This window comes from Lactuca serriola, chromosome 6 (genome assembly GCF_051521515.1).
Source record: "Lactuca serriola cultivar US96UC23 chromosome 6, Lser_US96UC23_V15, whole genome shotgun sequence".
NCBI lineage: Eukaryota > Viridiplantae > Streptophyta > Magnoliopsida > Asterales > Asteraceae > Lactuca > Lactuca serriola.
The window spans coordinates 128,336,635-128,356,571 of NC_136413.1; the positions used below are offsets into that span (position 1 = coordinate 128,336,635).

Sequence of the window (19,937 nt, forward strand, 5' to 3'; positions counted from 1 at the left end):
AAATATAGAAATTTAGTACTTACAAATAATATAATATAGTTTTAATATTTAAATAAAACTATTGAAATTATATTTTCCATGAAATCCGAATGTAAGGTTAATAATCAAATAAAACTATTTGATAATATATTATTCGTAAATATATCGTTGTTTTCTCCTTGTAAGTTCTTATAACCATACTGACCCAGTCGGCCTAATTTCGACGTTTTTAAGGCGTCGGAACGTTAACAACATTTTTCACCCCAGGTCTGCTGATCTAACTAGAGCTAACAGTCGGGATGTGGGATTGTCAGTCCCACATAGATCTATATACAATTATCTCCCTCTCCCCATAAGAGACTCTGGTTATAAGTCAGGACATTTACTCGTACTTAGATAAGTACACGAAGATGTCTCACAAATTGCTTCAACGTTTTTACGAGTAAAATAGCTGAAAACCCTTTTTGTTTATATGTTAACGTGCAATTTGTAAAATACATCATTTGTTCTATAAACTATACTTGTTATAGTTTGTAAGTTTGTTTTCCGTGTTATAACCATGTACTTTGTAAAATAGTTCATTTGTTCCATAACTATACCACTCTATAGTTTATAAGTTTGTTTCAATGTTGTTATGAAAACTGTTGCATCTTAACATGTTTTGTAAACTATTTGTAAATTCAATAGTAACGATATTTTGTGTATTTAGTAAATTTTTTGTTTAACAATATGTTACGGTAACAAAATATATTAAACAATTTATATTTTTAAACACAAGATTTCTTGTGTTTTACTTGTATTCCCCCCTTAAACAATTTAAAATTTGTGAAAACGTAGAGGTATGAACTCACCTTGTGTACGTCTTCTTGTTTTGATACAAATTGGTTGCGAATAATTATCGGGATAGAATATATGATTATAGTCGTATCCTAATAATTTTTACACAGGATATCGTATTTAAATCAAATAAGAATAATTTAAATACTAAGTTAAAGTGTTAAACAACACTTTACTATTGTAAGAAAACTTATAATAAGCCTTAGAATAGTTTGTAGGTGTTCTTCGCGAAGTTAAGAAGATTGGATGATGTTTTTTGCTAGAATTAACAAGATTGGAAGGTGATTTCGAAAGATGTTAAGAACACTTGATGATTCCCGCAAGATCCTAAGAAGATTCAAGTGATACTTTGCATGATACTTGAGAGGAAAAATGGTGACTTCGGTTGTGTTCTTGAGAGGAAATGAGGTAATTTCGGTTAAGGAATGTAAGAATAAGCTTGAGTTTTCGGCCATGCATATATATATATATATATATATATATATATATATATATATATATATATATATATATATATATATATATATATATATGCTTAGGTTATTTTGTTTTTACAAAGTATTGTATGCCTGTGAAATTGATTCTGAACCAATCATTTGAGGTAATTTTAGTAAGGGTTTTATATTTGTTAACTAATTAAAAATAATCAATTTAATCACACAAATTTCAGCATAAGGGTATTTTGGACAATGAAATATATTTAAAAAAAGAAATTTTCGGAAATTTAGGGATAATTAATTCTCATGCTTTTAAAAATCAGATTTTTTAAAAACAATTCAATATTAATTCTAAAGTATTTTTATAATAACCGAATTTATTCTGTCAGAATAACATTTTGTTAGAATGCTATATTTTGTCAGAATAACATTTTGTTAGAATGCACAAAATCAATTCACTGAATAATAACAACTTTATGAAAGAATACACAAAATCGATTCTTGAACTAATAATATACCAAATAATTACATTGTATGATTACGATTCATTAAATAATAATAACATTCTGAAAGAATAACAAGTGTAATTCTTAAAAAATAACAACATTCTTAAACAGTAAGTGTGATCATTCTTTGATTCATTCTTCAAGCCTTTCCCATCAGGTCTTCAATGCATTCTTCAAGCCATTCCTATCACAAATTCATTGCCAAATATTATTAAATATTTTGTACTGATACACATGTAACAACCGCACATTAAACATATAAATAATTAACTACAATTATATCAGAATACAACAATAATATTCTTACACAATACACTACTCTTGCAGAATGGTTTTGAATATTCTTAAAAAATTTGTATTATCATGAATATACCCAACGAACAAAACATGTGAAATTGATTCTGAGCCAATCATTTGAGGTAATTTAAAAGCATGTGAAATGTAAGTAAGGGTTTTATATTTGTTAACTAATACATTCTGGCAGAATATATATATATAATACATTCTGGTAGAATATATAAAATACAATCTTGCATAATACATAGAATACATTCTTGCAGAATACATAGAATAAACTCTGTTAGTTATAACTTTACATGCCACTATAAAGAATTAAAAGCATGTGATTTGCTATTTGCAATCATATTTCTATATAAAAAAAACATTCTAAATCATTCTTATGTGATTATACCAGAAAATACAATTCTGGCAGAATCATTCTTATGTGATTCTCCAAGATTATAATACTCTCTACTCATTATTCAAATAAAATAATATATTAGATACTAAATATTCTTAAAGAATGAAATACATATTCTTAAAGAATGGAATACATATTCTTAAAGAATGAAAACAACTGAAAAATAAAAATAACTCCCAATGACGAGGAAAGAAAGTCATTCTAACATGTTGAAACTTCAATACCCATCTAACCATATTTCTCTTTGGCATTTCATCAAACACTTTTAGGACATTCCCTAAATCATCACAATTTCTATGAATCATGAATGATAAAAATTCCAATTCAAAACCAGCAAAATCAAATTCATATTAACAACAATATATTTCAACATCATTACAAAATTTTAAAACTAAAATTTGAAATTGTAGAAATTAGCTAGTTGGTAGAAACGAAGAAACAAGCCTATTTTCTATGGAATGGAATTGCAAGCCGATAACCGCAGGGAAGGACGGTGTCGGTGGTGGTGGAGTCATCTGATTTTTGCGTCGATTGTGTAGTCATCGTCTGATGCCGCTTGTGAAACAGTCGACTCGCCTGATTTCTTTTTTCTTTTACGAACGATGTACAAATGGGTGAAAAGAACGATCATGTGATATAAGAGAGATGGTAGGTCAATCGTATTTATTTTGTTTCCATAACTGCAAGGATTTTATTAAATGATATCATTAATTGAATGGACAAAAAACCGAAAATACCCTTTTTTTTATTTAATTAATATTTAATTTCTTCCTAATATGATGACACATGTCAAAAGGATATTAAAACTATTCTTTTATTAGAATAAGGATATATATATATATATATATATATATATATATTGACGTGACATGTTCATTGAAACATGCACCTTATCTTCTAAAAATGCGAGCCAAAGGATAGGAATTATGAGTATTCGGCCGAGAACTCTACCTGAGAATGAGAATTTTCGGTGTAAAAAGGTTTTTGGTCTCGCACATTTGCGGTCCGAAGGCGTTTGCATTTAGGAGATGTTTTCGGCCGAAACGAATCTCGGTGCGAGGCAAGTGGCTACTCCAAGGGTTTTCGGTTAAGGAGGTTTCGTGCGAGATTTCTCGGTTTGAGTGTTTTTACTTCAATTTTTTACAACACTTTTTAATAAAGGTTTATTCGTATCAAGTTTATTAATTTAACTTTAATAATTTAACAAAACAACAAATTTAACTTTTATTTGACATGTTTGACTTCCGTTTAACTTGGTTGACTTTTACATATTTGAAAATAACGAGTTGCCACACGTAATAGCCTTCGCATCAGTACAGCCCGTGTATTCCTTAGGTACGCCCCGCGTACTAGGGTTTCCTCTTAAACCCTTAAGCACTCCAAAAGCCATAACTTCTTCATTATAAATATGATTCCGACAATCCTTAAATCCATGGAAAGGTAACAAGAAGCCCTACTTTTTAAGCAACCCATACATGCCTTACCATTTCCCGAACAAACATCTAATTTCCATAAAAGCCCGACCTGAGAAATTACCGAAATACCCTTTGACTCCAAAACACAAACTGAATACCCGAATTATCCAAATTACATTATATACCCCCAAATGAGTCCAAATCTCAATTCTTCAAGGGTGCCAAGCCCACTAATACCCAATCTCTGATCACTACACCAAATTTAGAAACGATTCGAAACAGGGCGTTACACTAGGGTTAGTGTTCCACACTTAACCCCTTAAGCAATTAATTCATTAAGTCTAATATTGCATTAATTTAATCATAGGGCATTACCGAGTATAATTTAAAGTTCAATTAAAAGTTTTAACGTGGGGTCCCGAAAAAACTCCAAAACTAAGGTTTTCTTGATATTATGGTTTTCTAAACCCTAATTAGGGTTTCCCAAACACATGTCACTCAGACTAAAGTTAAATGTTTAGGTAATTTAATGTTTAATAATTCAGACACCACCCACTGCTAGCTTGGGCAGTGGTGGTCGGCGACAGTCCGTGGCGGCAGCCACCCACACACATCGGTGAAGGCGGTTTCGAATGATAAATCCAACAACCAAGCACACGTAAAAGTTCCTACATCATACATGCACACACTAGCACTAAAAAGAATACAAAAATGACCAATACAGCCACCAAGATGGTGGCAGACAGTGGCAGGAGGTGGTAGCCACCACCTCACGGTGGTGGTGGTGGTGGGTTTTCTTCGGTTTTCCCGGCCAAGCAATATCCATACGACATCATATCATTACAACACGCACATACACATGCAAATTTACACACAAAGACATCCACCCACGTGGTGGCAAGCAGTGGTCGGACGACTGTGGCGTTTCAGAAGGAATGGAGAAAAGAGGGGGTTATAGCAACAACACACACACACACACACGTGAAACATGAACTCCACACAGCCGCCCACTCACGGTGGTATGCGACAATCGGAAAAATGATGGCAATTAGGACAGTCGCTCGTAGCGGCGGCGATGGGACCCGATGAAACAACAGATGAAGCGAAGGGGGTGAAAGAGGAACATGTTTAAGTCTCGTCTCGAACTTCTAACTTAAGCCCCTCTCTTACACTTTCAGTCCTGCCTTCACAATTCATTTTCAAATCAAATCCACTAATTACCAAACAACCCCTGGTCCATGAATTTCTTTACATTCTAGTCTAATTGTTACAAAATAGACCCCAAATTCCATAAATTATAACATTTAACTCCTTATGACTAACATTCTGATAAATTATTGCGAATTTAGGGCTAAAATAAAATAAAAATATAAAATTCGGGGTTTTAGGATTTATTTATTTATTTATTTTTATTTATTTTAAACGGGATATTACACTAAATCCGAGTTTAGGGTGCTTAAATACAAAGAAAATCCAAAAATATCATAGGCTTAGGTTGCACCCTTTGGCATGTCGTGATCATATACATGTCATGTCGTGACATTGCTCCCGGTACGTGTTCTCAAATTGGTTTGTCACGTTGTGACCACCTATGGTCATGTGGTGACACCTAGTTTTTCCCAAAAATCATGCTCTTGACCCTTTAAATCCCTACATTGATCCAACTTGAAACACGCATGTTATAGTAATTTTTTTCCAAAATAGTCCCTATTTGTTCCATTATTGTATTTTGGCATGTTTGACCCTTATGTAAAAAACTAATTACAAAAATTATCCACATAATTTACAAAAAAGTTCTACGAGCTTCACAATTCTGCCATCATATTTTGTGGAGTTGTCGCTTCTGATCTCTGGCTTTCTCTAAACTACCGATAATACATTTAAAATAACCAACCACATTATGTAGCATGAGTTTTTTTCTAGTTTTTAAAAAAAGGGTAAAGATGTCAAAATTAAAAAAAATAAAAAATAAGTTGAAAAATCAAATAAACACGTGGAGATATCAATTTGTAAACATAAAGGGTATGGTTGTAAACAAACCAAATATTTAACAAACTTTTTGTTAACTGTTCAGCGGAAAGTTCGTTTATTTAATAAATGAACAAATATGAACACAAATTCTCATTCATTTAACTAAACATGAATAATAGTCTCGTTCGTTCAATTATGTTTGTGAACGTTCGTTCATGTTCATTTATTTAAGTTCATTTTACGTTCATATATGTTGTTTATTACATTATTATATTATATGTTCGTTTATGTTCATATATTTTCAGTTATGTTTGGTTATCTATGTTTGTTTATGTTTATTTATGTTTGTTTAGCATGATCACGAATATGAACAAGAAAACTCATTCGCTTATTTGTTCATTTGTTCGGCTAACTTTAACGAACAAACATGAGTAAACCTTTGTTTCGTTTGGAAGTTTACAACTCAAATAAATGGTATATCAATCCTTTTATCTTTACGGTGGACTAATTAAATTCCAAACAAAAATACATGGAATAAACGTGTCCTTTTATCTTTATCATGGACTATTAAATTCAAAAACAAAAACACATGTGCAAAACGTGTAATTTGTTATTCTATCTTAGGCCTTTTGGTACAATACTTTTTCAAAATACGAACACTCACATAAAATCGAATGAATATCGATATCAAACTTATATCCATGCATTATGACAACAAATTTAGTCGATAGATAATAAATATGTGATAGATATTTCTACTTTTAAAGACACCCCTTAAATAGATAATAAATATGTGATATATATTTCTTCTTTTAAAAGACACAACTTAAATGCATATAAAAATATCATAGGTTCTTAGCCCAACTTGCCAACTGTGTTTTCTCTCCTCCCCTCTGCTAGATACACACATCTGGATTTCTCTGACTCTCCGTCGTTCGTTTCGCTGTGGACTGCGGATCTACAAAATAAAATAAACACAGAACTCTCACCATCGTTCCTCCTATTGTGAGTAAATATTTTCTAACCTAGTTTTATGTTTGTAACTTAATCTTATATAACCCAAAATATATGATGCTGTGATGTTATAGCTAATTATTGACCTATTTTGTGAATCGTAATTGTCAATTGTAAATTTATAAATAAGTGAATTTATGAATTTATTGAGCTTACATGTCGATAAGGGCATCTCTCATGGTCTTCCCCCAAGCAACGGGGAGCTAATGTTGGGACCGCTGGGAAAATCTTCTTTCCCTTCTTCTCCGCATGCTTTTTAATCTTTTAAGTTGCACCTTTTGCATTATATCCGAACATTGTTTTTGATTCATGAAATATGAGTATAACCTCTAAAAATGGTGAAAAACAAAAGATGAATATAACATATGACCTATATAATCAATCTAAATTTAATTCAATTGTGACCGAACAGATGCAATAATCTAGTTCAACACCAATTGATTAATTCAATGAATTTGTACGGTTCCTAATTTTTATATATAGTGTTTTGTAAAATTCAGATTTTATTAAATAATTTATTAATTTTCTATATATATATATATATATATATATATATATATATATATATAACCCCTGTATTTAAATTAAAATAACCTAGATAAAATTATAATCAAAATATTTTAAACAAATTTTATAAAAGGGTGTTTAGAAACACATAAAAATGAGAAAAAATGAATATAATACGAAATTATTTATAATTAATTATTTTTTTCTATCAATGATCACTTAATTGATTACCAAATATTTTAAATTTCAAACTCTCTATTAATAATGCTAATTTTAAAGAACTTAAAAAATAAATTAATTATATGTAAATGTAAAATCATAAATAATAATAATAATAATAATAATAATAATAACAACAACATGTATCAGTTTTAGAGAGTAGAAGAAAAGAACCTAAAAATTAAAAAAAAAAATGACAAATGGCAAAATTTCTACTCTTTTATTAGAATATATATATATATATATATATATATATATATATATATATATATATATATATATATATATATATATATATATATATATATATATATATATATAGGAACAGTGAATATGTAGCTGTTATGTACCTAAGCTTAAGTATAAAACCTTTTAAATGACATAGTTTTAAATAAAACAAATCCAAGTTCTTTTTCTCTTAGCTTCATTTTAGTATAATACCATTGAATTGAGTTAAATTATGGAATGAAAAAGATCAATTATATATCTTTTTATTACAAAAAAAATCATTAAAGTTTATAGTAAAAGTGAAAAACAAATATATTTTTAATGAATATAACTCAAATGTTTTGTCCTTAAATTGAAAAACTATATCCAATGATTTGTGAAAACATTGATTGACTTATTGCATGTTCTTCTTTTATCTTTTATTCTATTAGTTTTTATTTAAAATTTAGTAAAGTTGATTAAACGGTCATGACTTTTAATACTTTATGTTCTTAAACACAATAAAGAAAAAGAACATAAATTCAATCGGTTTAGCTAGTTACATGATTAAAGAATAATAGTAAGTGAGATATCATGATTAGTTTGAATATAATTCTTCAAAACTACATAGTTTGGAGGGTTCTATATATAAGCTTAGGTACATAACAATCACATATTCCCTAAGCCCTATATGATGTAATTTAGGTTGTTCTTAGCATATCGTCCAAAGAGAGATCGAGCCAACTCTCCCTAGCAACAAACCCCAAGCATTTTATTTGTAAAAATTAGTAACAACGGTATTGATAATTTAGCAATTAATTAATGAACTAAATCATTGATTTCCTCGTAATAATTTTGCATTTCATCATATATCTTTTAAAAAATAGTGAACAACAAACATATTTATTTAAAATATAACCGAAATCCAGATGGAGACCCACGTTGGTTTCCATTAGGTATCGTGTAGATGGAGACCATGCCATTTTACGTGTCTAATCAACTTTTTCTTATCTGCTAAAGAGTGCAAGATTAAATTAGAGCAATATTGATGACAATTGAAGGTGAAATGGAGAACGATGCAATGCTAGTAGGCCAGGCACAAATATGGCAGTACCTATATGGAGCTTTTGACGGCATGGCTCTACGATGTTGTGTTGAGCTCTGTATTCCTGACATAATAAGCAATAACAATCGCCCTACAACATTATCAGAAATAGCAAGTGGCATCGAATCTCTCTCCATAGATGTTGATGGGCTTAGACGACTCATGAGGTTCATGGTCTATAGAAAGGTGTTTAATGAAGAAGATGGTGAGGGGTCAGAAAAACTTTACTCCCTGAACCACTGCTCTAAGTTATTGTTATCGAGTACAAATGTGACTTTGGCACCATTGGTTATGATGTTTACGAATCCAGTCATTAGTTTGCCTATTAATGCACTAAGTCAATCGGTTAAAGAAGGTGGCACGACATTTAAGCATACCCATGGAGAAGAATTCTTTGATTTTGCATTGCTTAACTCCGGGTTCAATAGGATTTTCAATGAGGGTATGGCATGTACTGCTAAGATCACTATGGATGCCATCATCTCAGTTTACAAGGATGGATTTCTTGGGTCGAAAGGAAGTGTGGTTGATGTTGGAGGTGGTACTGGTGTCGCAATATCTGAGATTGTGAAGACATATCCACATCTTAAGGGTATCAACTTTGATTTACCACATGTAATTTCCACTGCGCCGACATATGATGGAGTTACTCATGTTGCTGGTGACATGTTTAAGGCCATCCCTCATGCAGAAACAATCTTCATGAAGGTAAGTTTTGTTAATTGTTCATGAAGTTATCATCTTTTATCTTTATAATAAGAGTGATGTGACATCCCCATTTTTCATGGCTAGAAAAGACCGATTTGTTTATGCTTATTTAAAAATCAAAGTATCCTTTTGAAGAATAGCATTGCGGAATTTGTTCCTAGAAAACATGATAAAGATGTTATCAAAGCATTTTCGAAGAAATGTATTTTTTTTATATTAAAACATTGGGATGTCATCGTCAATACGGAAACATAAACATAACGAAATATTAGAAGCCTTATAGTAATTTAAACTAGTGGCTTAATACTCTTTGAATCTCTCAGCATAATGTATCTTTAGCACCGCTACTTGTGATACAATAAACTGAGTGAGTCAAGTTGGGAAACCTGGTGAGTACATACGGTTTTCAACCCACAATAATATAATTATTATGTTTAATCATCAAAAAATTGACCCCAATTCCCATCCCCATTATCTTCTTTATTCTTAAGGATCTTCCCTAAGAATCATCTCTTCTTCAGTTATTCATTCCTAAGGATTGTCCTAAGGAAAAGGGACGAAGTCCATCGCTGCCAGGGTTTATCTAACAGGCACTAAGTCCATAGTTTTTGATGTTATCTATTAGGCACAACTTCCGTTGTTATCTATTACACACAGTTGCCAATGTTATCTGTTAGGCATAGCTACCAATGTTGTCTTTTAGGCACAGCTACCAACGTTATCCATTAGGCACAACGGTCAGGATTATTAGAGTGCATCTGGTGTATACGTAGTTCAAAAACACCTACAGGTTGCGAGCCTGCTAGCGTTCCACTGGAGTGTCTAGAATCGTCTGTTGTTGTCATTTATACTCTATTAGATGACCGGATCAGCGTTAAAGTCAAGGATTCTCATCGTCTGTCACACCCCCGAACCAGACGGCGGAAACGTCTGAGGGCTATTGTGACTTAATTGAATACCATCACAATGATTATACATGAATCATAACATCATTCATCACCATGCATTGAAATATTGCAACTGATATTGTTTACATTCAGTGCATTGTTTTAACATTACATTTCCAAAACATAAACCGTTCGATACTAATTTAAACAAAACATCATGACATCACTGGATACATATTCTTCGATTTACCTGTTACCTGAGAATACAAGTATTTTGGAAAAACATCAACATATGAAATGTTGGTGAGTTCATAAGTAATGTTTGAAACAAAAATGATTTCTGTGAAGTTTGAAAACCCAGAAAATCCGATATTTTCTGAAAAGAGTATTGTATATAAAAAAAAGTGTGAAGATCCGTAAGTATGCTTGTTGATTTTTGTAAACGTGAATAATTGTTAGACTTTGTATACATCACATAGGTAAAAGTGTTGAACTCCCCAGGAAAACCCGATGTTTTCCTAATACATTAAATTACATGTCTTATTTATTGTTATACCGATACGACAATTGTTTTCGATAATTCCAGATGACATTGGATTAATTATGGGTTGTGAGTCGTTATAATCACACATTAATGAAAATGTCTAGTTTATAACTACCAAATACAATGATCCCTTAGGCGTCGTCCGTAGTACTCACTTAATCCAACCACCCTGACTTCTCATAGCCCCACAACCGAGGAGAAAGGAGGGTACGAAGCCCCCGTTATTTCCATAAGTCGTTCAAGGCTATCGTGAATGCGAAAGGCACTTGGCCCGACTCGCATTTGACTTCTCGACTTTCCTAGCAGTACCAAAGGACCATTGGGGCCCAACGGCACAATAAAGCTATTGAAAGTCATTTTACATGGAATTAGGTCATAGAAGGCCCAATAATATGTAAGCGCGTTCCCTTCGGGCCTAAAGATCATGTCATTGGGCTAGCTAGGCCCAACAAGCACGATTTGAAACTTTCAAGCCCAAATATTGAATATTTCCTTCTCGTAAATTTCACGTGTTCATTGAAGTACGATTGTTTATTGATTTTTGGTTCGTTATTAATTCGAGACCGAATCAATTCGTTTGGTAACGATATTGGTGTTGAAAGTGTATTAGTTATTACGTTTCGCCGGTAGCCGTGGTACTCGTATTTTATCTTAAGGGATTTATTGTTTTAAAAATTAGAGTTTACCTTTTTATGCCCCTTCTTGGATAAAATTTACACTTTTAACCATTTATATAAAAGAATTTCCATTTTAGTCCTTAAACCATTTTTCTTGACACTTTAGTAGCAAAACTTGTTGAAAAGACATTTTCAGCCCAAATTTACTGGATAAACAGCTTAAGTCCTTCAAAAATGAAATTTTCTCGGTTGAAACCCCCATTTTCACAACTTTTACAATTTTCACCCAAAATGGAAAATTTTTGCATTTTTGGTCCCTTTTTAATTTGAAAAGAATTTTTGGCCTTTGAAATGGTTTTAGTATACTTGTAATCCCCTGTTTTACAGAAATGTGCATTTTTAGCCCCTCAAATTCAAAAATCTCGCAAATTGGGGCTTCATTGGGCCGAAAAGCCCATTTTAGCCCATTATGTTCAAAATTTACATTTTTAGCCCTTCAAAAGTGTTGATATTCAGAAAATTTATATTAGAAACTGTTTGGACTCTTTTCAACCTTCATAAATTATCATTTGTCGTTTTGGGCCCCTTAGTTTTGTATTTTTGACAATTTGAGCCCAAAAATGGGTTTTAAGTCCAAAAATGTTCATTCTAACCAACTAAACTATTTTTCTTGACTTGATTAGTGTGAAATTGTATAAGTTATGTTTATTTCATTCCTCATATTGTAGATCTCAGTTTTTAGGTTCTTTTGGCTAACATATTCATCACAAATCACATAAGATCATACATGTAAGCATAAAAATCACACAAGGCACACATTTACTCATAGATCTACACATTTGCTTGTATTCTCCCCCACAAAAACTTATAAAAACCGAAAAAGAGGGGGTATGAGGCTCACCTTGGGTGTGGTTTCGGTTTTGGAAGGAAAATGAGAAGAATATTCGGCCTTAGCAACCCTCCTTGGAAGATCTCGAACTTAGATGCTTCTAAGGGGCTAAATCATAAGTTTGAATGGATTAAGAGGTGATTCTTGAATGGAATGAAATAACTAGTTTATGGATCTAAGCAACATCTTACCTTAGATGATGATTTTTATGTAAGAATCCCCTTGAACACTTCTTAGATCTCGAAAATATGGAGGAAATATGAGAGAGTTTTCTTGAGAGAATTGAGAGTGAAATGTGTGTGTGTGCTTGGATTCGGCCGAGAGAAAGAGAGAGAGAGGAAGAAGAAGAGAGGGCTTGCATGGAAGTATGGGAAATGCATGGATGTATGGGTCCTCTTACATGGAAATCCCTTGAATAATTTTGAGGTGGCACACACAAAGTCAACTCTTCCTTCCCTTGGGCTTGGGCCGAGAATGGGAGGGAAAGAGAGAGTTTTTGGGCCTTAAGGGCTTAAGCCCAATTTCATAGTTATGTTGAGTGATTTTTGGTCCTAATAAATATAAATGGGATTTTTATGACCTATTGGGGCTAAATTAGGTAAATTATGCCCCAAAATGGTTCATGTAATTAATTTATTTCATTTTAGGCCCAATATGGCCCAAAATATTGAAATACATGGAAGTGGGTCCAACTAGAGCTCATTTAAGAGTTCTAAGCCCAAGATGGTCAAATTGGAAGCTTATTGGTCCATTGGGCCCAATAAGGAATTCCTAGTCCAAAATGGACCTAAATAAGAACTCATAGGGTTTCTAATTGCTTATTGACTACTTGAAATGCTTGCATGGGGTGTTTGTTTGAAATTTTATTGTCATAGAGTATGCATCATACATGCTCTTGTGTCTTTGATTCATAATTTGGCTTAGTTGTTGTAGTTTACAAGGCACAAAAATTTCTAGTTGTGACATCGTCTTTCACCTCTCAATATATTTATAGGTATAAAAATACATATACATTTTAAATCAAGTAAAACATGTATAAATCGTTCATCTAGCATAGATATCAGGAAGGCATATAATAAGCACATATAACATGTATTAATATTAAATACTTCATATCTATGTGTAAGATGAAAGTAACTATGCACTCACTTGTTAAAGTGACGATTGGAAATTTGGACAGAGCTTCGCTTCTAGCAACTGTCTTTTCCTTTGACGTAACCTAGTATCATTATCACTAAGTCTTATTCTAATATTTATTGCGACTAATTATTAGTCTAGATTCATCATTAATTCAAAGTCTAATGATCTATAGCTGATAAGAGACAACCACGTAGGATCATATCGGAAGTAGGGTCCGTTTAGTATACAAATTATATTGTTTGGAAATCTCACTTTAAACACCTCACTAAATCCAACCTAGACATCATCACGGTAAATAGATCAATCAACATAATGACATGGGATCACTGATAAATCTTGTTTATACGTTCATATTAATGATAATAAATTTAAACATAAGTTACACTTAAAGTGTAATAGGTGTAGCTCAACTTAAAGGGTTTCTAGCGAAAACTTAGAACTCTGTGGTCAGAACTTCGTCGTTCAATCTTTTTTCTAAAAAGATTCTTTTATCGCCTCAGCGCTCACCTTACTATACTAAAACTACAGAAAGAGAATTCGAATCAAGAGGGACCGAAATGCTCAAGGATAAGAATAGAAAGACTTTTGAATAAAGAGAATGGTGAAAAAAATATAAGGGCCTATAGTAATTGAATTTTCAAAAACCACCATCTATAGTTACTTAAATGAGCTTATAGTTATTTAAACGACTAAACAACCATTTATAATACTATTTTAAATAGATTTAACGATATTTGTACTAAAATAATGTCGAAAATACTCAATGCTAGTCTTATAACGACTGCAGTGTTAATACCTTTCTAATGATATATATATATATATATATATATATATATATATATATATATATATATATATATATATATATATATATATATATATCAAGGTTGTAAAAAACGCTTGACGTTAGCTAGTCGGTAGACTAGGATTAAGGGATTAATCGATTAGGCGGAGATTAATCGGGGGATTAATCTGGGACGATCAATTGCTAATTTGTTGAATTTTAAAAATTTAAATATGACTAAATATCATGTCAAAGTTCGTAAATACCACTAATTTGATAACAAAATAGGTTAATATGATTAATGCAACACTAATCATGCCTTAAATAATTTCCATTGAGATAAAACTTTTTCAAAATGTTAAAATTTCATCATTTTATAATGTTTCACTCATTATGTATGCAAGGATTAATCGCTAGACACCCTGTAATCAGTCGAGTAGCGCCTAGGGATTAATCGGAGATTAATCGTGACCTAGTTGGGATTTTTACAATAGTAATATATATATATATATATATATATATATATATATATATATATATATATATATATATATATATATATACACACACACACATACACGTATATATGATTTATACATTATTTTAATATGTAAATATGATATTATAAATTATAACTCGTTCATACAAACTCCATTATTGACATTCTTTATATCGAGCGTAGCTGTCGACGAGATCTACAACTTTTGTTTAGACTCCGTTGGCTAATTTTGACTTTATTTTTTGTCCATATTTTTATAAAATTAAATGATTTTGCTAAAATCATAAATCTCTCGTATGGACTCCGTTTTTTGCATTCTTTTTCTCAAAATTCTTATTTTAAAGAGTACTATGATTTTCTTTTTCATGGCTTTAGCTAAAAGTCAACCATTCAATTCGTAGCTTTTTACGTCACACATTCCTTGTACGTAACTAACTTTTATATCTTATAAAAATAATATCTAATTCATATGGAATCGGATTTCTATGAAATTTATATTTTCGGGATCGTGAAGACGTGTACTTTCTCTCTCTCTCTCTCTCTCTATATATATATATATATATATATATATATATATATATATATATATATATGGGAAAAGTGAATATACCCTTAAGGGTATATAAGCTTAGGTACCCAAACTCACCATACTACGTCGTTTTATATCATATAATACATTCTAATTGTACAATGTTCTTGTAATTTAACTTTTAAATTGATTTATGTCCATGATTTTTATAAATTACATATTTATCTTCCTCTACATAATTTTCATTATCAACTACAATATATAAAGCGTAGTAGGTGTTCGACAAAAAGATGTGATGTAGGAGAAAGATAATAATGAAATTTCGAAAATCTTGAAAGTAAATCAAGTTAGAGGTTGAAGTTTAAGAACATTATAATGAATATATCAAACAAAACAATGTATTATGGTGTGTTTGGGTACCTAAGCTTATATACCCTTAAGGGTATATTCACTTTACCCTACATATATATATATATATATATATATATATATATATATATATATATATCGGCGCACTTATTTTTACAATTTACGGGCGATTCGGCTGATTTTTCCTATTTTATTATATTATAATAATCATGAAACACATAACATTCATATAATTCTTCTTTATTACGTCAAATAGGTTATAATTGTTGACATAAACTATTACTTTGGTTAATAGTATTTATCCTAGATAGTCTTCTATTAAAAAAAATCATTTTTAACGTTTGTTATATCTTAAGTGACTGACTCGAATATAAGGGTGTTACAAGTGATGTAGAAAAATTATGGATCATGTATGGATTATAACTGTGAAATTACACTCACTCACATGTATAGCCACGCACACACACGTGTATAAACAAGACTTGAGTTGCTTATTATATATTGCACTGCATGGACTACCTTAGAGCATCCATAATAGTAGATTTCTCAAAAACTTATTGGGTGAAATACGCTCTTCATAGTAAAAATAAAAAAACTATAATGATATCTTTTTATCGAAAACCTTTTTCATATTGTTTGTAAATATATAAGCTCAATGAATAGATTTTTTACATAATTTTAATAATATATATAATACTTAATTACTTTATAAATTGATATGAGTAGGGCACATAAATTAGCTATGCATCGAAGCTTCCTCATTAGGGATGTTTATATAGCTTTTTTCTATGTTGATGTGGTGATTTTCAAAGCTTCCTCATTAGGGATGTTTATAAAGCTTTTTTCTATGTTGATGTGGTGATGAGAGGGCCACCAATAAGTTGATTGAAAAGCTACCCTATTATAAATGCTCTTATACACTTAAATATTTGAATTTTTTACTAAATGAAATGAGAAGTAGACAATTTAGGCTTGCTTGAGTGTTAGTGCAGATTGTTTATGTAAGCTACTTTAAACTAATAATATTATGAATAGAAAACATCTATGGTTTCATTATTGGAAGGGAAATTGAATTTACAAAGAAAGTTAAGTTAGACTATAAATAGAAAAGTCATCAAGGGTTAACCTAAGCTAAACGCCTAAACAGCTAGACAAAAAGTCCAATACCAAAAGAGCCCAATAAACTTACTAGTATGCTAACAGTTAGAATTATCATTAAGAAGTATCTTTAGCCCGTAGCATTTGTTAATTCCAACAACCAAATAGAGCCTGAGCATGCAAATTGCAATGTTACACAGATACTTATTTCTTAAGGGATTGTATAACTACGGACAATGAAACAACAAAGAATGTTATAGTATACATAATGATATTAGTTTTTCAATGCATTTGCAGTGGATCTTGCACAATTGGAGCAATGATGATTGCGTTAAGATACTTAAAAATTGTCGAAAAGCAATACCTAAGGAAACCGGAAAAGTCATTATTGTGGAGATCGTGCAACACTCAACTGAAGATGATCCTTTCAACTACACACGCCTTACATTTGATCTAGTAATGTTTGCATTCTTTCCTAGTGGAAGAGAACGATCTGAAAACGAGTGGAAAAAACTTCTTGGTGAATGTGGCTTTCGCCGTTACAATATTATTAAGATACCCGCGCTTGTGTCGATTATCGAGGTTTTTCCATAATTAATTTGTATTGTGAAGTTTTCATGTTGAATGCTGAGGTTCTAAGCCAAAGTGATTTTTGTGTAGGAAATTGTTCCTAATGTATTAATGATAAACCAAATAGTTCATGAAATGTTTTGTCTTGTGTATAGATTTTTTCAGGTTGTATTATTTGTTTTAAACTGCAGAATATTATTAATAACTGTGTAAAAATAAAACCACATGGAGTAGTACATAAAGAAACCCAAGCCCTGCTAACAGCTATAGCAAAAATGGCAAATATTAAATCTACCAGCCCCTTGAAACTTTATATTAGCACCCCACGAATGTAATACGAAGTTTTTTAACTGTTATTGAGGCCAACTAGTAGTGGAGTTTTAATCCAAATGTCCTAATCGATATCATCACCTTTGCTCCTACTTAATGTCTAAAGAAAGGATTTGCTCCTACTTAATGTCTAAAGAAAGGATTGTAGTTTTAGATGAAAGGGCAATAGAATCGATGGAAATTTCCTCATGTTTCTGTAATATATTTTATGTTTCAAGTATATTTACAGTTTATATCCTCATGTTTTATAAAGTGTTAATTGATGGAAATAACAAGTATAAATATCTTAATGCGGTGTATTTCCATTAGTTGTTGTGAAAGTATACAAGAAATTAGAAGGGGCGATTCTCTCTTTCATTCCCAAAACACGATAACGGTTTTTCATGTAGCCTATCAAGGCATAGAAACATAACGGGAATATGATTGCTTCAAGGATCTGTTAACAATTGCATCCTCTTCATCAATCTTCACTCAAATCAAATTTGGATTTCCAAGTAATTCTTACTTTTATATGAAATTGATATTGTTGTTATTGAGAAGCGATCAAATTAGCATAATATTAACATATGGTATCAGAATCGGGTTAATTCTCAAAGTATTCAACAACTTTCGCGATTGTTAAGAACCCTAATTTTTAGTATTTACGCATCACTAAAATACGCTGATGTGCGTAAAATAACAAAACGCTTTAATTTTAGCATAATTGAGTTCTTGATTCTTATAAACAAAGAAGCCGTAGACTTGAGCTTTTATATATATATATATATATATATATATATATATATATATATATATATATATATATATATATATATATATATAGTAATTTAATAATATGAAAAGATAATGGAGTTCCAAAACAATATGGTGCTTAGAAATATAGTCATTTGAGAATATGAAAAGAGAAAAGAGTTTCAAATCAACAGGCCCGGCCCAAATACATGGGCAAGATGGGCAAAGGCCCAGGGCAGCATAAATGGAGGGGCATTAGATTAGTCCAATAAGCAATATGTATATATATGTTTCACCCAAGAAAATTAACCTAATACTCTTTTTTCTGGTGCAAGGCGTACAATTTGAGCGGGAAAACGGAAAAGAATTGGCAACAGCAGCGCAAGCTGTATTCGCATGTGTGATTGGCTGATTGCCAATCGACGCTTCGAAATCCGGAAGCTATAGAATATCGAGAAGTTGTCTTAATCAAATTCAAATTAACTAAATGTATGTTTTTAATCCGATTTCGGTTTTCGTTACTTCTATTTTCATATTCTCCAACTTCTGAATACTTTTGTGGCTTTTATAAGGATTTAGGGATTCCTGTTTCCCTTTTTCTGATCTGGTGGTTCATTGATTCTTGTTTGAGGTATACCGATTTAGTGATTCATTGATTACCGTTTGAGGGATACCCTTTTCTGATTTGGTGATTCTTTTCTCCTATTCTCCTTTTCTTATAGCTATTCTAATTTGATGATTCCCATTTCCAGATTTGTATGATTAGAAAACTTGGAGTCCGAATTTGGACTCTTAGAGACTAAGAGACTGAAGCCTTCATTTCAGTTTTCCTGATTTGAATGAGTTGCAGACCAGAGTTTGAGGCCTTGTTATTCGGTAATTCCTAAATCTTTTTTCTTATCACCTTTCTGATTCCGTTCTGAGGTATACAATATATTTATCAATTGAACTTCTGAATTTTTATGTTATGTTTAGTGCTTCATTTGGCTGGAGGTATACCAGATACTAATCAATTGAACTTCTGAGTTCTAATTATTGTTGCTATTATACGTTAGTTTTAAAAATAAAGGGTTCTTATTTCTGATTTCATTACCCCTTTTCCAGGTTAGTTCACATATTGATATTGATAGTGTAAACAAAAACAAAAAATTTGGGTACTATCTTCCTTTAATTAGATTTTCTGTTAGAAATGAAAAAGTCAGTGAAAATAGTTCTAATGATATGATTAATAGTTTTAATGATATACATAATATTGCTACACATCCGATTGGAAATTCCAATGATTTGGTTGATTGTTGCAATGGTTGTGAGAATAATGAATTTGTTGATAAAGTTAAATCAAAT

General features: G+C 31.2%; 1 protein-coding gene across 3 annotated transcripts; it reads left to right on the top strand.

Moving 5' to 3' along the window:
• Window positions 1–6,610: 6,610 nt before the first annotated feature.
• LOC145056799 (xanthohumol 4-O-methyltransferase-like) lies at window positions 6,611–17,667 on the top strand. 3 transcript variants are annotated; one of them, XM_079004519.1, is made up of 3 exons: window positions 6,663–6,850; window positions 8,854–9,605; window positions 17,259–17,667. In XM_079004519.1, exons 2-3 carry the CDS (start codon window positions 8,859–8,861, stop codon window positions 17,553–17,555), a joined length of 1,044 nt encoding a protein of 347 aa, XP_078860645.1. In that variant the 5' UTR covers window positions 6,663–6,850; window positions 8,854–8,858; the 3' UTR covers window positions 17,556–17,667. The 3 variants fall into 3 exon arrangements, 2 of the variants coding, with proteins under 2 accessions (XP_078860645.1, XP_078860644.1); XM_079004518.1 differs by having other exon boundaries at window positions 6,664–6,850; window positions 8,813–9,605; XR_013685923.1 differs by lacking the exon at window positions 8,854–9,605 and having other exon boundaries at window positions 6,611–6,850; window positions 17,259–17,398.
• The last annotated feature ends 2,270 nt before the right edge of the window (window positions 17,668–19,937 follow it).